This window comes from Chenopodium album, chromosome 18, assembly GCF_948465745.1.
Source record: "Chenopodium album chromosome 18, dcCheAlbu1.1, whole genome shotgun sequence".
NCBI classification, from domain to species: domain Eukaryota; kingdom Viridiplantae; phylum Streptophyta; class Magnoliopsida; order Caryophyllales; family Amaranthaceae; genus Chenopodium; species Chenopodium album.
In genome coordinates, this window is record NC_137851.1 from 4,443,459 (window position 1) to 4,468,949 (window position 25,491).

Sequence of the window (25,491 nt, forward strand, 5' to 3'; positions counted from 1 at the left end):
TGTTTTATATATATATATATATTGATTAAGGGGTCATTTAATCTGACTTAGATTAGCGCACAAGATTATTTGGGAGTGAGATTGAAGAGCAAAGGAATCACATGCTCAATGAGTTTCCATTAAGATTTATTTTCACAAGAAAAAAAAACTCCAAATTCAATTGTATACAATACACGTACAATTAATACAAATAGAACTTTCTTTCAAAAAAAAAAAAACACAAATAGAAGTCCAACACAAGTACAAAACACATACAAATGTGCAAGCTTTTTTACACTTAACCATAATTTCATTTTCATAACTTAAAAATTTTATGAAACTTGGCCACAAACAAATCTTCAAGATTCAAAAACTTTATGATAGTGGTGTATGAATAGATTATAGATCACACCCTCAACTTCTCTAGAATTGCCTACAACAATTTTGCTTTTGCTTACAAGTTTTTTTTTTTTTTTTTTTTTTTTTTTTTTTTTTTTTGGGCATGGAATGATCACACGTCTCCCCACAATGGCCCCACCTCCACGTGCCCCACACAAAAACTCTCTCTCAAAAAACATACGAAGAATATTTTTATTTTAGTTTTATTTTTTTTTTTCGAAATTAATTTGGACCCACAAAAAATACAGCTATTGATTCGCTCAAACAAGATTCGTCCTTTTTTTTTTCTTTTTTTTATATCGATCCATTTTCCTGCGTTTCAATCCTCTGCTAAATTTCGAAAATGGAGTCTGATACGTCGTCGTTTGAGGGGTCTGAAAAAGTTTCCATTTTTGGCAATTACAAAACAACCACCTTCGGAGAAGAAGAGGAGAGAGAAAGAAGCGAAATGGGTGACCGGGAACCGGTAATTGACAGTCACCGCCGGAGAATTTCCGGTATTGGGAACAAATCATTGTCAAGGCAATCGTCGTTTCGGCAGGATTTTGAGCATGCTGCTGCTGAGACTTACCTGATTACCGGACTTAGTTTCAAGCTTCTTCGCTATCTTGGGTAATTTTTCTGTATTTTTTAAACTTATTGATTTTGATGAATTGTTTGTTTTCTGTTTTTTTAATGGGATTTGTTGGTAAGTTAGATTACGTCTTACTATTTTGTAATGTCCGGAAAAAATTGTCACTTTTTTTTAATGATGGGAGGCTAAGCCTAAGAGTGCTTCAACTATAATGTTATGATTATTATGAGGGATTGTGAGTTGTGACCATGTAAGTTTGTAACATGTTATTTTGTATGTGGGTCTTGAACTACTCTTGCTAAGAGTATTTTCAATTGCATGATTTTTGGGTAATTATGTGAATATATGATTGATTTTTCCTGTGAAGTGGTCCAAATATTTGGTTGTGTATTGAGACAACAAGAGAACTATGGTTTTCATACTGGTAAATAAGGCTATGTGATGTGCCTATGATTATATATCAGTAAACATATATGGGTGTGAAGTTGATGAATGGAAGAGATACACAAGGCCATGGTTATGTGTTAACATAAGTATTTTAAGTGAATAGACATCTTGGGTTCTTCGGATATATGAAAGTTGGTATATGTAGTGAAGGTAGTGTACAACTGACTGGAGAAAAGATGTGTGATAATGGAAAATTTTCTTCTAGAGGCATGTTCACTTCATCACTAGTTCACTACCAATGTGTGTGTGATTTTTTTTTTTTTTTCTTTTCGATATACAAAGGCTTTTTAAATGGTGTGGTATTTCACTTGGAAACAATGATAACTTCAGAATTTGAAAGTCAAACAATTGTTCTTGATTGTCATGAGAATTGGAAATGGAATATAAAAAATAGTTCAATTATAAATAAACTTCTCGAGAGGATGCCTTTTTATTTTGGCTTGATTTGTTGTTTCAAGTTCTGGTTGTTACAATCTTGTATTTGGTATGACTTTCATGTTATTGATATGCATGTTGATTGAACTTTGAGTTTTTTTTTTTTTTTTTTTTTTTTTTTTTTTTTTTTTTTTTTTTTTTTTACTGGAGTAGTTATTTTGGTGTCTAATCATTTGCTCGTTCAGGGTAGGCTACCGCTGGATCACTAGACTACTTGCTCTTCTCTGTTATGCCATCCTTCTTTTACCTGGTTTTCTTCAAGGTAAGTTGATTGTTATGAGTAAATGCAGCAATCAGGTTATTTCTAGTAAATTGCAAGTGTTTACACTTAACATTACTTATTATATTTTTGTAATATTATTATAATGAACTTCAATCATTCTTTGTGCAGTGGCATATAGTTACTACTTTTCCAACCAAGTACATCGTAGTATTATTTATGGAGATCAACCAAGAAATAGGTATGTCTCCAGTCTCTTCACTTTATATTGGTTGTTTGTCTTTGGTTGTGACTTGTGAGACTCAACAGCGTTAGGAATCATTTTGTTCTGTAAGTACAGTAGAGCTCATCTTAGATAAATGAAGCTTAGGACTGTGCTCTTTACTCTTTATCCTAATTAAATCCCTTTTTTATTCACCTATATATGTGTAAGTTCTTACGACAAGTTTGTTGTCATACGGATGTAATTGTCATAATGCAGGCTAGATCTTTATTTACCAATGGGTCATGATGGAAAGAAACCAGTTGTGATATTTGTCACTGGGGGAGCCTGGATTATTGGGTGAGTAATTTGTCTAGAACTCACTTTGAGTTATATCATTATTGATATAATTATTTTATGTTGGAAGAGGAAATTCTCTGTTGTTTTGGTAATAACATTAGTTCATTTGACTGTATCACTAAAGGTTTGAATCAAAATTGCATAAGGCTCATGATTTATGCTCTTATTGATTGCTCTTGTGTTTTCGTCTAACAAACAAATGGATGTTAGAAGAATTTCATGTGTACAAGCTCTATTACTTCCCATTTTCATGAGATGGAACATAGAGACTCTGCTACAAAATTTTTATGTTTTTCAAAAAATTATAATGTTGTTCTAATCATTCAAGCTTGTCTAAAGTAATTACTGGTTGGGATATTTCACATGTCCTTTCTTAAGCATTCTTTAATCTCTTTCTCTTCTTACCGATTTAGGTACAAAGCGTGGGGCTCTCTTCTTGGATTACAATTGGCAGAAAGAGACATCATAGTGGCTTGCCTTGACTATAGGTAAGGATTTTATTTGTATATATACACTGTGGGATGACAGACATTAATTTATCCTTCCAATTTTCTTAACTGACTTGTTGTTTTGATTCAGCTATACTTCTTACTAAGATTATTTACATTAAAGAGAAGTGGAAACAATAGGCTATAGCTTAATGCCTCTATGTGTTAAATTTGTGCGTGTGTGTCTTTTCTCATTTATTTATAGATGTTTCTAATATGATTGATGATCATGAGATATTCATACTATCAAACTTTTTATGCAGAAATTTCCCTCAAGGAACCATCAGTGACATGATTAAAGATGTTTCCCAGGGCATCTCATTTGTTTGTAATAATATTGCCGCTGTTGGAGGTGATCCTGATAGGTATTTGACTTAAAATTCTATTTTTAAAATTTCAAGTTTTGCTTCTTGTCATATTGTTAATGATTTCTGTCTTTTGTGGACACAGAATCTATCTCATTGGGCAATCAGCTGGTGCACATATATCAGCTTGTGCTCTCTTGGAACAGGCAATCAGAGAGTCACAAGGAGAGAGCTGTTCTTGGAGTGTTTCACAGATAAAAACTTATTTTTCTTTATCTGGCGGGTATGCACTGATCTAATTTTTTTCAATTTAGTGGTCATTTCTTGATCATTTTCAAGTCACTTTAATGCTTCTAATGTTCTGCTTCCTAAATGCCGATTACATTTTATTGAAGTTGTGCTAGCCCATAGTGGTTGTTCTAAGACTTCTAACTAGCTCACTGGAATTGTTTTATGGCATAGTTGCATTGTTGCAAATTTGTAAATTTGATGATTCTAGATCACTGAAAATACTTCACAAGCCGTTCTGATTAAATTACATATCATGATATCACTGTTTTATGCTATTGTAAACTTCGTAGTAGAAAGTGCCTAAAGGGGCTGTCCTTACTTGTTGCTAGCTAAGCAATAAATTCCAGCAAAATGTCCTAAATTACAATAGTAATAATACAATTGAGTAATCCTTGTCCTTTTTTTCTAAAAAAAAGGGTTATTGACTAAGGTCACTATTGACATTTTGAACTCTAGTTGGATTCACAGTAGACTAGTAGAGTATGCCTTCCTGTTAATATGGTTAGGAATAAAAATTGCGGTGATAGAATTCTTTTATTTTCGTAGATTCTTTTATTTTTTTTAAAAAGATAATATGAATGTCTTTCCTTTTATCTAACAATCTCCTCTGAATCTGGGGAGTAGGTTTAACTTGGTGAATCTGGTTGATCACTTTAACAATCGAGGTCTCTATCGATCCATATTTCTGAGGTATTTCCAACTAAATCTATCTACTTTTTTTATATTTTTTATTTTTCCAGTTTCTGTTTGACATCATAATGTAATGGTTACTGGATTCCCTTTCAGCATTATGGAAGGAGAAAGTTCTCTGAAGAAGTATTCTCCTGAGCTTCGGGTACAGGATAAAAGCATTGCAAAGACCGTTTCATTGTTGCCCCCTTTCATTCTTTTTCATGGAACTGAAGACAAGTCCATTCCTTCAGTAGCCAGGTCTATAATATCTTCAAGCATTATCAGTGTGATTGGTTGTTGATGACTGTACATTGACTCTTCGTTATTGATCTTCTTTGTGTGCAGTGAACATTTTGCAGATGCTCTCAAAAATGCTGGTGGTCATGCTGATCTGATATTATATGAAGGGAAAACTCATACTGATATGTTTGTTCAGGTTGAAAGTTTCACTCCTTTTGTTTGTCATACTTAATGCACTGGGGCATTTTTTCCAAATCCATGGCATTTCCCTATCCAAATCGGAGGGCATTTTTGGGAGGAAATTGGCGGAGAGTGGATGTTCATGGCTTATACTTATCCCCTGTTTTTTACCAGTCATACTGTATACGACTAAACTTTAATGAACATTAGTATGAACAATTGGAAGCTTTTTCTGAAGAATAAGCTCATTCTATTCAGTGTACCTGACCCAAATCTGGCCTATTGATGCAGTTGCATCGACAACGAATCACTTTTTTTCCCATCTTTCAGTGTGTTCTCTGTTTCTCAATAAATTCCAGAAACCCTGTATAGCTTTACACAAAAAAGCATGGTAACAGAACCTATGCTTAGTCACAAAGACTTTATAACGAGTTTGTGTGTGTGTTTGAATTTGAGCAACCATGTGTTTTTTTTTTTAACACGATACTAATGATGCAAGATCCATTAAGAGGCGGTAAAGATGAGCTGTTTGAGCATTTGGTTTCTGTCATACATGCAGATGATGAGGAAGCTCTGATGAGGGATAAAAATGCTCCACCCATGAGACGCCTAGTCCCTGAGATATTGGTGAAGTTAGCCGGGCAAATAAGCCCTTTTTAGACTTTCTTCTTCGCTAATCGGGCATAAACTTCCATGGCTTATTGGTGTGCCACATACCCATTCTTTGTTACTGTCGTTATAAATTTCTTCTGTATAGGATTAGGAGCTTACTGCATTCTTTATTTAGTTCATTTATTGGTAATGTAGTTTACAATTATTTGTTAGTTTAACGAAATTTTGTAAATTCTGGTGTCATATGATTGAGTATAATTATATTTCATGATCCAAGTTCAACATAATACTGATGGTTGATATATAGTTATATAATCTATACTGCTATACATCTTTATGGCTATTAACACACTTTGCTTGCCAAAGATATAGGCTCATAGGTTTGAGCCGGGAACGAAGAAACTTAGTAAATTGTACGCCTACAGGTAACATGTTACGCCAATCATCAATCAATACTATAAGTCACTATAAGGTCTATAACCTGATAGTTTTACAATAGCTACAACAAAAGTGTTGTAATTACTAATTACCTCTCATTTAGATTTAGACCGTTTATTTTTAACATCCAATCTTGAACCTTAATAATATTGGCGGCAAACTATAATTTATTACTATAATTTATTTCCAACCGTTGTCTTCTAGTCCTCAATGGCGGCAAGCAAGCTTAAGAAAAACTTTAGTTTTTTTTATTTTTTTTTGAGGGAAAACTTTGACTGGAATTTTTTTTTTTTTTTTTTTTTTTTTTTTTTGCTATTGAAAAAAATTTATTAATTAATTAAAATAAATTTATTAATGATAAATTCAATATAACTACCCAGCTGTTAGTTTTCAAGAAAAAAAACAACACTTTAACTTGTAACCGTTTCTTTCCTTGTTCATTTTCACTTTTGCATTCAACCTTTACTTTCTTTGGCATTTTTGCAAACAATTATTTTTTTTCTCGTTGGTATTATGTGCAAGGTGGGCTGCCATTGGTTTACTAGACTACTTGTACTTCCTGGTTATGCCTTGTTTCTACTTCTGCCTGGTTTCATTCTAGGTATGATGCGACACCCCGTCCCAAATTAATTGTCATGTACTTGCGTTGATATTGTAACTTGAACTAGTAACGTAACAAAAAAAGTTTGGACGGAGTTAGTATTAGATGTGGTATATGCAAAGTGTTAGTTGCTATATGTTTATCTATCCTTTATATATTATTAGTGGATTTACTAAGAATTTTCTGAGAAGTGTGCATTCTTTCTTTGTTGCAGCCGAACCATGGAAAAGTTTTACTTCTAGGCTAGGGAAACCTTTGATTGTAGATGATGGAATTGTGTATTCTTGTTCTGAGAAATTTTTGTATGCTTTTAAAAGTAATGGGTCTATGGTTTCGAGTGTACACTTGAATTATACGTGCAATGGCGGCATTGCTCCGGTTTATGGTGGAAAAGGGAAGGTAAATTTTATCAGCCTTTTTTAGTGAATATGCAAGGGTTTTATGAATTCATGACTTGCAATTACACGAACTTGTCAAATTGTTTGTAGGTGTACATCATTGCAGAAAACAAAGTGTTAAGGATCAATACTTTGACTGCTGGAACTTCTGATCCAGCTGTTGAACTTTTCTTTGGTAATGAATCATCAGGAGATAGATCAGATGAAATCCTTGGACTTTCTGCAAGTATGTTAACATCTTCTGTCTATATAAACATTAGAAATAAAGGACTTTTTGCATATTCGTTGAGAGGGAGGCTGCGTTGGAGTGCTGTACCAGTGATTAATCAGTTCGGGTATTTTCAAGGTTGCAAGAATAATGTTACAGACTGTTACTTCACATCACCTCCCATTATTGATAGTTGTGAGAGCAGTGTGTATGTAAGTAATCTCAGATCAGTCTTTCAAAGTTATGTCATTGACAAGTTTTTGTTAAGTTTTTGTGTTGGATTTGGTGTGCAGATTTCAAATAATGAGGGAGAACTGTATTCTATATCAGCTCGTAGTCCTCATTTTAAATGGATTCAGAATTTGAGTTCATTTGACAAAGTATTTACTGCCACTCCAGGAAACAATGGCTTCCTGTATGTTACAGTTCCTGCTAAGGCCATTGTACTCGGCTTAGATGCTTTTACAGGTGATATTTCATGGGAGATTAATATTGGACCGCTAAGTTCTGCAGAGCATTTACCTGTAGTTGATACCAATGGTAATTTACTTTGTCATAAAATGTGTTTCTAACAATTGATTGTTTTTTGTATTTGATTTTTGTAGTATGTGTTCTTCTAAAAACATTGTAGGGTGGGTATCTATCGGTTCACTTGATGGATATCTCTACTCCATCTCACCAACGGGGATCCTAAAGAAGTTCTCTAAGGCGTCTCCAGTGAACTCCGTGATACAAGTCAGTCCTGTTCTTGATTGCTCTGGCTATGCAGTGTATATATCACAGACAGAAATAGAGGGTAAAAGCAGCCGTGTGATTGATAATTACACATTTGTATCTGCAATGAAACCCAAGAATGTTGTTTTTTCATTGTTGGTTCCTGCAACTGAAGCTTTCTATTGGTCGGACATGTATCCTGGTAAGCTGTCCACTGTAGAACTTGCATTTTGAGCATTCTTCTTCAACTCTCTAAATCACTGTGTGTACTGTCTACATCACTTAACACAGGGGAATTTGCATCAAACCTATCACGAAGTGACCTGAAAAAGTTTAATCTGAATGAGGAGACTATCCTTGCTTTTATTGCTGCAGCAAGTAAGGTTTTTAGTCACTCTTTTGCTTAAAAGAATTATTGCACAAAATTAATCAATGGCCTTGAGTTGATATGCATATGTGTGAAACTTTCCTGTTTTCTGCGCGTAATCTAAGCTCTCATGCTGCTTGTTTTACTTCAGACTGCTAGAAATTCTAGAATGCTCTGACTGATTGTTTGCACTTTTATATTGTAATGCAGAGATCGGAAACCCACTTCCATGCAGAAGCACCAGTATTTCATCTGAGACACTCATTTTTTATGCTCTTAAATTGCATATTTCCAACATAACTAGTTTATGTTTCTGGTTGCAGATCTGAAGCTTGCATTTAGTTGCTCCGAGTTGAAGCCTAAGAGCATTAGTGTTTATACAGGTAGATCAGTTGTATTTTCATTCAGTATGTATTAGGAGTCTTAAGACTGGAAATTGATTAGTGTTTAACATTAATCAGGATGTTTTTCTCTCTTTTACTAGGAAACGAAAGAGCCATACTTTTATTCCTGCTGTTTGAAACCATTATCTTGGTTGCCTTGGCTATAAGTGTACGATTCTGTTGGATATTTTGGAATAAACAGAAGCTCCGAAATCAAGATCTTGGAAAATTCCTTGATAAACGAGTAAGTCTAGTATTAGTAACACTGGTTCTTTTACTATTAGCCAATTTCAGAATGTGCAGTGGAATTCTGGCATGCTGTTATGAATATGTAGTGGAATTCTGACATGCTGTTATATTTTTCTCTAGCAATCACTGCGGCTTAAAAAGAAAGAGTATGATCAGACGATTTCAGAGCTAGAGCAGAAGGCAGCCAAGGAGACAACAACCAGAAACGTTTTGGAAAATTTGAGCAATCTAGTACGAGAAAGAGAAGGCATCGAAAGGAAACTCTCAACAACTTACAGCTTAGGAAAAGACAGCACAAGTTCACTGTCAAAACCTGTACTTCCAATATATGATAATAAAGCAAGAAGCTATTCTTTTCAAGGGTCAAAAACCGAGAATGTTACTATCTTTCACACATATAGCAGTACTTCAGATGAAGAAAGTGGCCAAGAAACAAATTCTGAGCATGATTTTCATACTGAAATAGAATTAGCTGCTAAAGATCTGAAGGGGAAAGCAAAGGCAGATGAAGCAAATGAAATAAGCTATAGTGAAGATAATAGTGAATGGGAAGACTCGTATGATAGCTCTTCAAGAACAAGTTCGGGGTCTAGACGCTTTCATGATGACTCTTTCCATGATGTGAACAAGGTTCAAAGTAGGGGTGAAAAAGCATGGTTGTTCAGGAGAAGAAGGTCCTTGACCTCTACTAATTAGGAGTGATGTTTTATGTATGTATTATTATGCTTTACAAATCAATGTTTACATTTAATTATTCTAAGAAAATAAAAATGATAATACTAAGAAGAAAGCATTGGAGTAATTATCTAAATTGTTTCTGAAACAACATTGAAAGAAGTTAAATGGTCAATCAAATTATTAGCAATATCATAAAAAATGCTTTGATACAAAGCTTTTTCTATTGATCATTAAAAGGCTAATGTATAACAGCAAGCATTTCTAAACAGTACTTTTGAAGCTTGTGCTTATTTCAGAAAATCCAACACAAACAACGAATTTTGTTTCCTTAGAAAGTTATAATACGAAATAGAACAAACTAACATATATAGTTAAGCTAAGACATTACTGTATAAATATATAAAAAAAACATAAAACGAAGTAGAATCCCACACAAGACTTCCTAAGAACTTGCAACAAACTACAGTTCATAGCTACTTATCATACTCTTCTAACCAGCACAAGTAATTAAGATTAGTGTGATTAAGTAATTAACGATCGTATCTCGTCAATATTGGAACGCTTTATAACAAGTCTTGCACCATTTGGAAATTTATCTTCGAGCTTCCTAGCATGGAAGGCGGCATCTTCTATTGACTCCATAAGCAACAATGAGGTCACATCCAAAATTACCTCACTGAGAACATCTGAATTCGCCAGCACATAGGTGATAAGTTCATTATCGAGACGACTTCCGTAATAGCCAAAAATCTCGAAACTCTTTGAGTATCGGGGAGGGCAGGATACAGCACATGCCCTCCCATACCCAGCGCGAATTAATTTCATCTTGAAAGAGGGGTGGATGAGATTTGAACCCATGACCTCTATGTCACGTTGACTCTGATACCATATTAGTGGACCATCTCAACCAAAATCTTAAGGTAATAGTTGAGGCCTAGAAATATGTTTTATACTCTATCAAAAAATCAAAGGGACAAGATTTTCAAGGTATTCGAATTACATTCCAACAATGCAGCCACTATAAAGCATCAATCAAACACATAAATATAGATGTTCGTATTCATCCAATAAAAAGTGCTAGTGTTGTGTTGGTTAACCACAACCAACAGGGCTGCTATTTCTAAAAAATTTGAGCTTTGATAATCTAGTCAATTTCAACCCAAAATGGAAAATAATTCACAAAAATCCCACACAAGACTTCCCAAGTACTTGCAACAAACTACAGTTTATAGCTACGCATCATATTCTTCTAACCAGTACAAGTAATTAAGATTAGTGTGATCAAATTAACGACCATATCTCGTCAATATTGGAACGCTTTATAACAAGTTTTGCACCATTTGGAAATTTATCTTCGAGCTTCCTAGCATGGAAGACGGCATCATCAATTGGCTCCATATGCATCAATGAGGTCACGTCCAAAATTACCTCACTGAGCACAACAGAATTCACCAACACATAGGTGATAAATTCAATATCGAGGCGACCTCCGTAATAGCCAAAAATCTCTAAAGTCTTTAAACATTTGAGGGGGCATCCTTCACACTTTTGAAATTCCATTGAGGGGAGACCCTTACCTTCAAGCTACATAAGAGAACGAGGTGGATAGGGTTAATAAAATCACAGCATTTAGCAAACGATCCAACAAATTAGCATTTTAGTGAGAAAAATACATTTTTAAGCATGCAAGAAAATGGGTATATTGATTACTTGTATGATAATATAATCTCTTAAGCTATATAGACAAATAAACAAAAGAAAGCCAGTATTTTACAACACTATTAAGTTTAGAGACAATATTGGGGTAGGGTAGCATAACAAAGGGTGGCTCTAACAGGCATATCCACAGCGGAAAGGTAGTACTCCCTTTGTCTCTTAATTATCACACTTTGTTTGACAAGGTGTAAGGAAAAAGTGAAGGAACCTTTTTCTCAAGGGTGGTCCAAAATCACAGTCAACGACAATCACAAATTAACATATGAAAGAATCTAACCACATAAGAGATGTGAGATAAAGAATGACTAAGCAGATAGATATATATAACGAATGGAGAAAAAAAAAAAGGGAAAGAGAGGTTGTAATAAATCAAAAACAGAAATGTATAACTATTGGAACACATTTTATAGGCAAGTGTCCAAACGTAGAGGAATAAAGGGAGTAATTTCATAAAAAAGGAGAAAGATCATATTCGATGCGTGGTGAACAACATAATAATGACAACAATGAAAGTAAAGATTTGCGACTATTGCTCAAGGCAATACAATGGATAATAAGCTAGAAGAAACTGATTATTCAAGCTGTATTAGATCAATGTCACAACATATAATTAAACTCTTAACATCACTAACCAAAAGCATGAGCAAAGGGAAGGGTGACTTGCCTTCAAAGTCAGTTTCTGCAGGATAGGACAAGCCTTAATCAAAGGGATCCATCCGAGGAGGGATTCGTCAAAATCAGCCAAAACATACAGCTCAAGATGCTTCAGATTTGGGAAGGCAGGTGAGTGCTCGATCGCTAGATTATTCTGCATAAAAAGAAGTCAGCAGTAAGCATACACATAAACACGGAAGCTGCAATAGCACAAAACATGTTGAATAGAATGAAAAAAGCTAACCCCATGAATAAAGCGCATCCGCAGTTGTAGATACTTCAATTGTGAAAGATATATTGCCAAAGGTTCAAAAGCATAGGCTACTTTGACACGTCTATCACCACCAACAGATAGCTCCAAAAGTGAGGAGGCATTCCGAATACTGAACTCAATAGGATCGCCAAAATATGTCAACGACAAGAGCTTTGGGGCAGATATATCAATTGTTTGCATATTAAAGCAGCAAGAAACATTTAAATGTTTCAAGGGTAGTGACAAGGAAGCAGAGCTTACACTAGTTAAAATTTCTGAACACTCGAGGCACAGATTCTCAAGGAGTTGACAGGATTCCAGAAGATGCTTAACAGTTTCATTAGCAACATTAACATAGTTTAAACGTAAAGATTTTAGGGTAGGCTTAAAGTCAAGTGTGTATAGATACTTAGGAGGTATGAAGCTGTTATTGATAGGATGTCTCCGGGTGAAAAGCAATGCAGGATAAAAGTCTAATTCGAGCTTATTGAGTTCACTTGCCGTTGCAAAATTCACCCACTTATCAATATCAAATTTGCAAAGATTATCCAAATCAAATTTTATCCTCATTTCATCAATACCACCACGAGGTTGTTCCAAGACACGATTCACAAAGCTAATAAAACATCTTTCCAAGTCGACTATCTCATCCTTGCTCATCGAAGCTTTGATCCTATCCATCGCCCTTGAATCTTCGAAGTTCAACTTGGGAACATACTTCCACTAGCACATCCATCTGTGGGAAGGAACACAAGTTTGAACAGCTTGCTTTATTGTCAGAAACGACAATATAAGCCCCAAAACTTGATCGGGAAGCTCACTTAGACGATCATTTGTCTCGTAATCCTGAGTGGTTGTAATTGAAACATAAGATTAAAATCAAAACCACAAGATCAAAGAAGAAAGGATGATTTCAAACGAGTTGACGCTGCATGAAAATGCCATCAAACTAGCACTTAGACAACTACATGATATCAGGAATAGAAAGGTAAAAATGCACCTTTTGGGATTTGAGAACTGGCCTTGCTTTAAACTTGTCCATCAGACAGATCAAAACACGAAATTAACACCACCAAGGTTCCTTGAGTTGACTGAAAAGAACTTATAAATTTTAATAGAGTTCAACTTGGATTTTATTTCTTAGAGGCTAAAATGCCATACACATAAAGTAAAATTTAGAAGATTGTGCTGTTAATACAACCTATGAATGCACACAATAAAACATGTCCTCCATCAAAACCATTCGGATTAAAATCATACTTAAGAGACACATTAAAGCCTTTAGAAGCTAAATTATGATTATATTCATAAGACTTTAGAAGCAAAATCACGATTGTATTCATACGACTTTAGAAGCAAAATCACCATTATATTCACAAGACTTTAGAAACTAAATCTGGTACTTTGTAAGTTATACTATCAAAAACCAACTACTAAAGAGTTGTATCAAAGAATAAATTTGACGCTGGTTCATAAAAATCATTAGTAATTCAATGAGAAATAAAAGTATGAATGATTGAGCTATAATATCCATACCCTAAGGTGCTCGTTTACATACAATCAGTGGCAGATCATGAATTTGGAGAACGGGGTACGAACACAGCAAAATATATTAAAATAATTCAATAAAAAAAAAAAAAAAAAGTTTACATTATTCATATTACAAATCCTATCATGAAAACTTAAAATTTTAATTAAGGAACTCATACTTTAAAGTTAAATTATTTTTTTAATTTGGGAGATTGGAGCCTTAAATTTATTCGAGCCTTAAAATTCTTCTGAGCTTAAGGTGATTGAAAATTTGTAGCAACAAAATTCCATAATTTGAGAAATTAAAACCAAAAGTTGAACAATCCACATTCAAAGAACCCTAAATTGACTGTAATCAAAATCAAATAAGCGGAACCCTTAGCGAAATTGAACTTCGATGATTAAAAATTTACCTCAGAAGCCGTTTCAATGATAGAGAGAGGGTAACTCAAACTCAGACTACGATGTAAAACAAGAGAGAAAAGGGGAATTAATGAGAGTAAAGGTAAAATAAAGTCCCTAATCATTTATATTTGTGCACTTTTAGTCCCCAACTTTTGTATGTGCATTTTTGGTCCTTCAATCATCTTGAGTGGTATTTCTGACCAAACAGTTTAGGAGATTTTGCCCAGTCAGCAATAGTTTAGGGACCTTAATTTATTATTTGTCATTTTCCTTTTCTTTTTTTTTGACACATTGATTTTCTCATCAACATTAATTTTAAAAACAAAAGTAATTAAAAAACAATACTGATTTCCTATTAAAAAAAACCCCAACAAAAAGAAAATAATAATTTTTAGCTATGATTTTATATATTAAATTAAAAAAAAAAAAAAAAACCCACTCCTAAACCCAGCAACAGAGCAACCACCACAACCTCACAACCCCACCACAACCCAACCCCACTCCCCCACCGACGAACACCAGTGCAACCCATCCACAATCCCCCCAGCCCCACCGAAATCACATTCACACACCCCAACCCTACCTATTACCCATTGAAACCACCGTCGACCTACCCGTAAAATCTTTAAATTACTTGCTGCAATCCAATTAAAAAAGGAGAGGAGAAAAATGACGCACATGCAGTTTGAGAATTCAATTGATGGCAAGAACACAAGAATTCTTTAACCAAGAAGGAAAATTGGAAGAAAAAGATATACCCTTTTCATTTTATTGTGTTTGATAGTGGGGTGAGTTTTCTTAATCAAAATTAATCTTGATTTGATCTGATCTTGGCCTAACTTTTGAGTGGTGGTGGTGGTGTGGTGGTTGTGAGAAAAGAGGGAGTCATTGTCGGAGCTTAGCTTGATTTCTTTTTGGGATGGGAGCCATTGTCGAAAGTTGTATGCCTTCATGCCATGGGAGTGACAGGAGTATCATGCCATCATGGGACTATGGGAGAAGGGAGGAGAGAGAAAATTGGAAGGGGGTTACTGTAATTTGTTTTTTCAATTAAAAAAATTGGTGAATTTTTTTTTTTTTTTTTGGTTTTATTTTTGAAGAAAACTATTGTTTTTAATTACTTGTTTTTTTTTTTAAAAAAAAAAAATACTTTAGATTTTTAATTTATGCTAATGAAAACGAACTTGCAGTATTGATGGCTTGATTAACGCTTCTGAAACCTGATTTGCAACTGCCTCAACTGTGGACGATTGAGAAGCACTCAAGATCTGATGAGAGGGAACCGCTTGGTGCTCCAAGCCACAAAAAGGAAGAACCGAAAGAATAGAAGTTTCTGCTTCCCTGGATTTTTCACCTAGGGGGACCTCTGTCAAGATTTGAGTTTTACTTAGGATGACCCGAACTGACATTACTGACATAGACCTAGAATGATTAAAATGAAGATACAGCTGACCTACATGTATAAAATACTCATGCTCTTAGGCCTTAACTTGGAGCAGCTAAATGCAAGCTGCTGGTGCTTTTGCATGGAAGTGGGTTTCCAATCTCTGCATCATCACATTATAAAAGTGCAAACTGTGAGTCATAGCATTCTAGGATGTCTATCAGAATATGAAGTAAAACAAGCCGCGTGAGAGCTTTAGTTACACGCAGAGAACAAGAAGTCTTCCACAAGTGTTTGGAAATCGAATTCTGGTAATGTTGTCTAGAAAGAATCAAGTGATGCAAAAGTTCCATACATATGCATATCAATTCAAGGCAATTGATTACTTTTGTGCAATAATTCTTGTAAGCAAAAGAGTGACTAAGCCTTTTCAGGTCACTTCCTGATAGGTTTGATGTAAATTCACCTGTGTTATGTGATGTACATAGTGAATTAAAGAGTTGGAAAAGAGTTCTCAAAATGCAAGTTCTAAAGTGCACAGCTAACCATAATACATTTTAAACCAACAATAAGCTTCAGTGGCATGCTTGGGTTTCATTGCAAAAAACAAATGTGTAAGTGTGACAGGCATCTGATTAACTTTCAGAAGGGAGTGACAATGTGATATTAAGACAGTCTGACAAAAAATTGGCATAGCATAGCCTGTGACATCAGTGACACCATGATTTCTCATCGATTCTGAACAAATGATACTAGGTGCAGTAGATATCAATGCTTTACATTTGATTAGGCACAAGTCCCTTGAGCATAGGGAGGCCGAGGCTTGTAAGTATGATACAAAGCCGAGGGCAATACAAGACCAAAATCTCCTTTAAAGAAAGGAGATAGGGAGGTAAGCACCCTTGCAGTGATTCACAATGTGAAAGTGACAGCTGCTCGAGGTGTGGGAATGCCACCATGTAACCACTTCTTCCAGGAAGTAATATGAGAGAAAGGAAGAGTACATAGTTGTTAATGCAGGAAAAGGATTCAAAGACTGTCCATCAAAAACAGGTTCTACCTTCTTAATACTGTCCATTCTTTCAACTGAATCAGCTCAAATTAAAGCTCCCTTAAACAGGGTAGCAGTCCTAGTGGTGGAAAACTTCCGCAGCTCACATAACCCTTCAAACTTATGCAGATCATGCATTTGAAAAATTTATGACACACCCAAAGAACACATACTACAGGAATCAAACACAAAAATAATCAAATTATTAGAAACAAATTTTATGACATATTAAATTACCATTGGCATCAACTACAGGTGAATGCCCTGCAGAACTTAGCGGTCCAATATTAATCTCCCATGAAATATTGCCAGTAAAGCCGAGTACAATGGCCATAGCAGAAACTGTAACATACAGGAAGCCATTGTTCCCTGTCGTGGCAGTAAATAATTTTGTCAAATGAACTCAAATTCTGAATCTATTCAAAATTTTAGGAATAGGACTGCAAGCTGATATAGAATAGAGGTCTCCCTCATTATTCGAAATCTGCACACCAAAAAGATGATATAAATAAAAAAACAAAATAAGTTATATAATGCTCTCACAACTATCGACGATGGGAGGTGATGTGAAATAACAGTCTGCAACATTATTCTTGCAACCTTGGAAATACTCGAGCTGATGGTAAAACACTCCTACTCAACAAATATGCAAATAGTCCTTTATTTGTTATAATTATGTAAGGAAACAAAAATGTTAGCAGAAAGTCCAAGGATTTCATATAATCCTTCTCCTGTTGATTCAATACCAAAGAAAAGTTCAACAACTGACTCAGAACATTCAGAAGTTCCAGCAGTCAAAGAATTGACCCTGAACACTGCAATTATGTGACAATCAACAATTCGCGTTATTTGCAAGTCATGAAATCCTTGCTGCATTGTATAGCTCAGGTGTATAATTCGGTTGAAATGAAGACAAAATGCTCATTTCTAAGAGAATTAATAAACATAAATTACCAAATCATACCTTGAACTCGAATAATTATTATCTATTCGCCATTAGTATTACGTTGAACTCGAATGATTAAATATAATTCTTGGAGTTGAAAATTTCATCAAACTAACAATTTAACAAAAACTTGGTAATTGTAAACAGTAAACTACATCATCGATAAATAATGGATTAAAGAATGCAATAAGCTCCTAATCCAAATTTTTGATTGCAATAGTGAGTTCAATGTACATCAACCAAAATCAAAACACACCTAATATAGGATGAAACTAGGGCTACCAACTCAACACTCTCCTGGCCCCTCGAGCACGCCTCATCATCCTCTCAACCTGACTGTCAGTAGCGCCGGGTCGGATGAAGAACTCGACATACTCTCCAGCAAGTCTGTCTGCATATACGAACTCGTCGATGTTGCCGACAATGATCGTCTCAGCGTCGCGTATGAGTTGGTCGAGTTGCAATCTCATTCCCAATGCAAACTCTGACTGCACCCTCGCATTCTCAATGAATGTATTGTTCTCATTCCATAGTAACTCTGTCTTAACCCCCTCGTCAAGAAAAAATGGGGGCGGAATGTCTGAAACGGGAACCTCCATTTTCGGAGGAGAGAAAGCAGGTGCATATTCGGCCATGGTCAACAAATCGATATTCTTTGTTTTGAATTTTTGATTTTTGCGTATTGTATACCGACTTTATAAAGTTTATATGGCGATGATGCTGATGTTATTGTTTCGATTGGGCCGGTTTTTGTTTCTTTTAGCCCATTTTTTTACCTTAATTTTGGGTTCAAAATTAATTTTTTTTATTTTTATTTTGGGTTATACAAAGTACTCCATAGTTATTATTCTTTTAGAATTCAATATACCATTGAATGTTTAATTTTTATTTGATTAGATATTCGATGCTTGCTCGGTTTTGTTGGAGGTCTACGATCCTACTACAAAAATGCATTGTGTCAAAAAAATACTACAAAAATGCATTGGCAAGTATGGCAACGATGGAACCTTTTATGCCAACCTAAAACACTTGGTGGAATGGGTTTTCGGGACTTAAACTATTTTAACCAAGCACTTTTTGCGAAACAATTGTAGAGATTATATCATAAACCGGGTACCCTAATTCATTCAATTTTGAAAGCTAAATAATTTAAAAATTGTGATCTTCGTGGGCTAGTTGTGGTCATAATCCTAGCTATGCTTGGAGAAGCATGTGGGATGCTAAGGTGTTGCTTCTCGATGTTCTCAAGTGGAGCGTGGGAAATAAAAGTGCAATTAACGTGTGTGGTGATGCGTGGCTAGTGGGTAACTCTCTTGCTATTGTGTCAACCCTGTTGCATCGAGTGATATAAGATCGAGGGTAAGTGATTTAATTAATCACAATGGTTGTGTGCGGGATTTAGGTGTTCTGACCAGCAATTTTTGTGAGGAGGGTATAGCAAAAATTCTGACTATTCCTTTGTCTCCTCCCCCCTCCCCCCTCCCCCCCCACCAATTTAATGTTTTGGTGACTGTTGAAGGATGGTGCATATAATGTGAAGTCAAGGTACTGATTAGGCTAGAATGAGTCGAATACGATTCAAAATGTGGATATGAATTAGGTATGGTGCATTATTTGGACATTGGTGATGTTTAGGATAAAAAAAACCCCACCATGTGGTCTAATCTCATGACGACACGTAGTCCAATAAAAGGACAACACGTGTCTATAAAGGGCTTATTTGCCCAACTAACTTCACCACTAATTTCACTTGGGCTGCAATTAGTTTTTTTTTTTGGGCCCATTTTTTCTTAAACTTAACTTTTTTGGTCCAAAACTAATTTTTTTTGTCATAGTTTGGTTGTTTTTTTTAAAACGAAGCAATTATTATTCTTTCACAATTCAATATTGAATGTTTAATTTGTAAATTGTAATACTTGATTAGATATTTGAGGGACGAAACTAAGAATTTTATGGTGGGAACACTTGATGCTCATGCCCGTCAAAAGTTATTTTGGTACACATCAATGGTTACAAAATTTCAATAGTGAATTAAAGTTAAATAAATTTATGATTGTAAAATGAAAAACACTCGATTTCAGAAAAAAGAAAAAAAAAAATGAAAAACACTCGTTTTTTTCTTTCAATGATCAAACGTTGTCATTCTTTTGTTGTTAACACATAGATACTTCATTAAAAAAAAAAATAAATAAAAAAAAAAAAAAAAAAAAAAAAAAAAACATAGATACTTAATAAGCCCCCTAACACCCTCTTGACAGTTAACACCCAAGAAGGCAAGAAATAATGGTAGGTGCCAACTTCAGTGACTTGGTTGGATCAGATTGCATTTGGGCCGAAAGTATTTTCATACAAATCGAAGTTTATATTGTGATACTTTTGGGTCATAATTGGACCAATTCGAGTCATGTGAATCTCTAACGCTCTATTGCTTGTATTTAACGTATTGGAGTTAGGAGGGGCAAAATGACACATGTTGACAAGGAAGAAAAAATATAAGGTATTATGGTTAACATGTTATTTAGGACTAACTAGCCTTTTAGCCCGGCAATGTACAAGTTGTTTATAATACAATATATATTTTTATTTTATAATATGTTTTTATTGAAAAATGAATAGTTTTTATTTTTATTTTTTATTTTTTTTTTTTTTTAAAAAAAAAATATAAAAAAGGAAATTAAACAAAAAAAAAAAGAGGTTAAATGAGATGACATGTGACATGATGTGGACGATGGTTTGTGTTTTTAAATACTAACTAATAAAGTATAGAAGTATAGATTGTATTTGAACCCTAAAAACACCACATCTTAAAAAGTTTAAAAATTGTATTTCACTTCTGCTTAACTAGATATTAGTGTCAAATTTTGGTCTATTAAGACTTTTTGAGTCATTAGTTCCAATTTGAGGCTAACACTCCAACAAATATTGGAAATGCCTCATTTTGGGAGTGTCATGCAAACCAAAGTAATTTTTAACATATTAAACGAGTCATCTTCAATAATCTTTATATGAAATTGTTACAAATTGTAATAAAGCACAGACTATATTATTTATAAAAGATCATTGCACAATAAACTCATTAGGGAAAATCAAATCATTTACATTAAGCAAGTTAAACCTATTACACAATAAAGATCTACATAATTTATCCGTAATAATCTAATTTAGGAATAATATTCAAAAGATATCCCAAGGCATCACACGGGGCACATACGATACTAGTATTTGTGATTGTATACGATTAATCACAATTTGATCCAGCTCTCCCAATAAGGCCCTATTCACCCCGAGTCTCCGTAGATAAATTGATTTCGGGTAACAGCGTTCCCCCCCTTTTTCTCTCCTGTTTTACAGCCTTCCCCCGTTGTCACCTCTAGTCCGAGTTCTCATCATTGAAACGCCTTTTCAGTTTTCCTCTCTTCTTAAACGGCTTCTCAGGTAATTTGGTTCATCATATTCTTTTTTTTTAAATTCTTTAATCAGCGAAGTTCAATATCACTAGGGTTTCGTTTATTTAACTGTGATTATAGTCAATCTAGGGTTCTTTGTGGGTGGATCATTGGACTTTTTGTTATAATTTCTCAAGTTATGTGTTAAATACGGGTCTGGGCCGCACCCGTCACGGGAGAGTGCAAGTCCACCACTTTACAAGACCAAGGAGGTTCCACCTCAAAACCATATGGCAATGAGGGGAGTAGCCCCTTAACCTTATATTGTGGTGGTAACTCTTGAATTCTTTCAATGTGGGATTTCATAACCACTACACTCCCCCTTTAGTGTGGGACAAGAAGAATGCTCACATGTGGGTTGTTCATGGGTTCAACATTATGGAATTTTGGTGCTATCATTTTTCAATCACCAAGATATTCTTAAGCTTAGAAGAACTTTATGTGATTTTTAAGGCTCGAAAAAATTTAAATGTTAAAAGGCTCCAATTTCCCAAGTTACAATTTTTTAAGGTTAATTATAACATTAAATTATGATAAACCTCAATTTAACCTTATAATTATATTGCTGCCAAAAGTTAATTATTTTAAGGTTTTATGGTATTGGTTTTGAATGGTGAAAAAGGTATAGCTTGGAATGTTGGTAGACTGGAGGGCTATGCTAGACTTAGTTTTGTAGCTCTTTGCAATGAGTAGAATTTACTAGCAAAACATGTAGCACAGTAGCAGACTAGAAGCTGTTATAATAACATCAGAAAGGTCCTTTTGTAGGCGCTCGAAACAGTTAAATCAGTTATTCCTTTTCAAGTATAATTTGCTGACATATAAGTGCATTATAGATAAGTTTGGTTCACATGAAATTCTAAATTCAAGTGTATGTACACTTTGCTTACGGATATTGATAATAAGATTTCTTATACAAATTATATAATTTTTTTTTGCTGGTATTGAATTATTTTAATACGAAGTACAGTATATTTTACTGAGTTCGTACCCCATTACCCAAATCCATGATATGCCACTGATTGTATGTAAATGTGCACCTTAGGGTATGGATATGTATAGCTCAACTATTCATGCTTTTATTTCTCATTGAATTACTAATGACTTTTATGAACTGCCGTCAATATAATTCTTTGATGCAACTCTTATAGCAATTGGTTTTTGATACTACTATGACTTACAAAGTACCAGATTTTGCTTGAACTTATGAATATAATAGTGATTTTGCTTCTAAAGGCTTTAATGTGTCTCTAAAGTATGCAACTTTCTCTATTCACTGTCAATGGGTATGTCCCTGAAAAATTTTCTCTATCCTCATAGTCTTAGTCCTTTTCTCTTTCAGCTCTGGTTTAATTCTTTTATGTTGCTTTCCTTGTTGATATTGCATGTAACTGATGTAAACCTCCAAATTGTCTTTGGTTCATAGCTGATTTACTATATTTCTGTAACTTATGAAGTATTAAACTTCTTGCTCAGAGCCCAGAGCTAACTTGAAAAGCCTTTCCAAATGGTTTTGATGGAGGACCTCTTTATTGTGTGCATTCATAGTTTGTTTTAACAGCACAATATTCTAAACTTTTCCTTTGTGTATGGCATTTTAGCCTGTATTGACTTTTAAAGTTATTTTCAGTTAACTGAAGGAACCTTGGTGGTGTTAGTTTCCTGTTTTGATCTGTCTGATGGAGAAGTTTAAAGCAAGGCCAGTTCTCAAATCCCAAAAGGTGCATTTTTACCTTTCTATTCCTGATATCATGTAGTTGTCTAAGTGCTAGTTTGATGGCATTTGCACACAGTTTCAACCCGTTTGCGATTATCTTGTCTTATTTTTCTTCTTTGATCTTGTGGTTTTGAAGTTTATCTTATGTTTCAATTAAACCACTCAGGATTACGAGACATATGATCGTCTGAGTGAGCTACCTGATCAAGTTTTGGCGTTTTTATTGTCGTTTCTGACAATAAAGCAAGCTGGTCAAACTTGTGTTCTTTCCCACAGATGGATGTGCTTGTGGAAGTATGTTCCGAAGTTGAACTTCGAAGATTCAAGGGCGATGGATAGGATCAAAGCTTCGATGAGCAAGGATGAGACAATAGACTCGGAAAGATGTTGTTTTATTAGCTTTGTGAATCGTGTCTTGGAACAACCTCTTGGTGGTATTGATGAAATGAGGATAAAATTTGATTTGGATAATCTTTGCAAATTTGATATTGATAAGTGGGTGAATTTTGCAACGGCAAGTGAACTCAATAAGCTCGAATTAGACTTTTATCCTGCATTGCTTTTCACCCGGAGACATCCTATCAATAACAGCTTCATACCTCCTAAGTATTTATACACACTTGACTTTAAGCCTACCCTAAAATCTTTACGTTTAAACTATGTTAATGTTGCTAATGAAACTGTTAAGCATCTTCTGGATTCCTGTCAACTCCTTGAGAATCTGTGCCTCGAGTGTTCAGAAATTTTAACTAGTGTAAGCTCTGCTTCCTTGTCACTACCCTTGAAACATTTAAATGTTTCTTGCTGCTTTAATAGGCAAACCATTGATATATCTGCCCCAAAGCTCTTGTCGTTGACATATTTTGGCGATCCTATTGAGTTCAATATTCGGAATGCCTCCTCACTTTTGGAGCTATCTGTTGGCGGTGATAAACGTGTCAAAGTAGCCTATGCGTTTGAACCTTTGGCAATATATCTTTCACAATTGAAGTATCTACAATTGCGGATGCGCTTAATTCATGGGGTTAGCTTTTTTATTCTATTCAACATGTGTTGTGCTATTGCAGCTTCCGTGTTTATGTGTATGCTTACTGTTGACTTCTTTTTATGCAGAATAATCTAGCGATCGAGCACTCACCTGCCTTCCCAAATCTGAAGCATCTTGAGCTGTATGTTGTGGCTGATTTTAACAATTCCCTCCTCGGATGGATCCCTCTGATTAAGGCTTGTCCCATCCTGCAGAAACTGACTTTGAAGGCAAGTCACCCTTCCCTTTGCTCATGCTTTTGATTAGTGATGTTAAGAGTTTAATTATATGTTGTGATATTGATCTAATACAGCTTGAATAATCAGTTTCTTCTAGCTTATTATCCATTGTATTGCCTTGAGCAATAGTCGCAAATCTTTACTTTCATTGTTGTCATTATTATGTTGTTCACCATGCATCGAATATGATCTTTCTCCTTTTTTTATGAAATTACTCCCTTTATTCATCTACGTTTGGACACTTGCCTATAAAATGTGTTCCAATAGTTATCCTATGTGGTTAGATTCTTTCATATGTTAATTTGTGATGTTCGTTAATCTTGACTTCGGACCACCCTTGAGCAAAAGGTTCCTTCACCTTTTCCTAACACCTTGTCAAACGAATGTGATCATCAAAGTTCATTAAGAGAAAAATGGAGTACTACCTTCCGGCTGTGGATATGCTTGTGATCAGAGCCACCTTTTGTTATGCTGTGTTGTCTTTAAACTTAAATGTGCTGTAAAATACTGGCCTTCTTTTGTTTGTTCTTTGTAGCTTAAGAGATTGATAATATCATACAAAGTATTCAGTGTTTTGATGAAGTACTTTGTATCCTCATTTTCTTGCATGCGTAAAAAAATGGTCTTTTCTTTCAAAATTATTAATTTGTTGGATTGTTTGTCAAATGCTGTGATTTTATTAACTCTGTACACCTCTTTTTCTTATTGTAGCTTGAGGGTCCAGGTCAGCCCCCATTGGAATTTCATACGTGTGAAGGATGCCCTCTCCGATGCTTAAAGACTTTAGAGATTTTTGGCTACTACGGAAGTCGCCTTGATGATGAACTTATCACATATGTGTTGGCGAATTCTGCTATTCTCAGTGAAGTAATTTTGGATGTGACCTCATTGTGTATAGGAAGTTTAAGAGATGACTATTTCCTATTTGTAATTTACAGCAAGTTTATTTTGTAATTAATGCTTCACTAGTTCTTAGATAGCACTCTTTTCTTAGCTTTAGAGTAGGCTGTATATATTCTGGACAGAGCTTTGTATCAAAGGCAGGGGAATCGTCATATATCATCCCCAATTTTATCATGGTATCAAAGCCTAGGGTTTAAGATCCAATTTTTCTACCCTCAATTTTCTTTCTCTAATCTCTTCACATATTGAATTTCTAGGTTCCTTCTGTTCAACCTTTTTCACACAAGAGTTTTTATTTCATTTTTTTTTCTCACAATGACTGGAGGCGAGACGAATGTGAAGGCACCAATGCTAATTCATGACCCCTCTTCAATTTTTTATCTTCATCCTTCTGAAGGCACAGGTATGTCTATTACCAAGTATATTTTGAATGGAGATAATTATGATGTGTGGGCTTTGGCAGTCATGAATGGATTAGAGGGTAAGAACAAACAAGGTTTTATTAATGGTGAAATTGCTAAACCAATTGATGAAACATCACATGAATTTATCGCTTGGCGTTCAAATAATTCGACTATATGTGGCTGGTTGTTTAATTCTATTGACGTCTCTATCCAACCTAGTGTTGTTGGTCATAAAATAGCAATTGATATGTGGAATGATATCAAGGAACGTTATGCTGTCATGAATGGCCCTCGTATTCATCAACTGAAAACTGAGTATCATACACTTCGTCAAAAAGGCTTGACTGTTGTCAATTACTACAATAAATTCAAGTCT

The 25,491-nt window shown here is 34.8% G+C and overlaps 3 protein-coding genes across 5 annotated transcripts; 2 read left to right on the plus strand and 1 right to left on the minus strand.

Annotated features, from left to right (window-relative positions):
- Positions 1–603: 603 nt before the first annotated feature.
- Positions 604–9,564, plus strand: LOC145591621 (uncharacterized). The gene is made up of 20 exons (XM_081648138.1): positions 604–990; positions 2,020–2,096; positions 2,226–2,295; positions 2,536–2,616; positions 3,030–3,104; positions 3,368–3,469; positions 3,555–3,692; positions 4,325–4,390; positions 4,487–4,630; positions 4,718–4,808; positions 5,291–5,433; positions 6,566–6,842; positions 6,932–7,261; positions 7,343–7,589; positions 7,681–7,965; positions 8,055–8,141; positions 8,341–8,373; positions 8,454–8,513; positions 8,615–8,757; positions 8,883–9,564. Exons 1-20 carry the CDS (start codon positions 722–724, stop codon positions 9,456–9,458), a joined length of 3,294 nt encoding a protein of 1,097 aa, XP_081504264.1. The 5' UTR covers positions 604–721; the 3' UTR covers positions 9,459–9,564.
- A 993-nt stretch (positions 9,565–10,557) lies between these two features.
- On the minus strand, positions 10,558–15,018 carry LOC145592772 (uncharacterized). 3 transcript variants are annotated; one of them, XR_014102485.1, is made up of 4 exons: positions 13,064–13,195; positions 12,325–12,909; positions 12,055–12,193; positions 10,558–11,964 (listed from the first exon to the last, which is right to left on the minus strand). XR_014102485.1 is itself a non-coding variant. In XM_081649283.1 (4 exons), the coding sequence occupies exons 3-4, from the start codon at positions 12,742–12,744 to the stop codon at positions 11,767–11,769; spliced, it is 888 nt and encodes a 295-aa protein (XP_081505409.1). In that variant the 5' UTR covers positions 12,745–12,909; positions 13,064–13,154; positions 14,007–15,018; the 3' UTR covers positions 10,558–11,766. The 3 variants fall into 3 exon arrangements, 2 of the variants coding, with proteins under 2 accessions (XP_081505409.1, XP_081505408.1); XM_081649283.1 differs by adding an exon at positions 14,007–15,018 and having other exon boundaries at positions 12,055–12,909; positions 13,064–13,154; XM_081649282.1 differs by having other exon boundaries at positions 12,055–12,909.
- Positions 15,019–22,822: 7,804 nt separating this feature from the next.
- LOC145591622 (putative F-box/FBD/LRR-repeat protein At5g62970) lies at positions 22,823–24,762 on the plus strand. The gene is made up of 3 exons (XM_081648139.1): positions 22,823–23,566; positions 23,656–23,799; positions 24,520–24,762. Exons 1-3 carry the CDS (start codon positions 22,823–22,825, stop codon positions 24,760–24,762), a joined length of 1,131 nt encoding a protein of 376 aa, XP_081504265.1.
- The last annotated feature ends 729 nt before the right edge of the window (positions 24,763–25,491 follow it).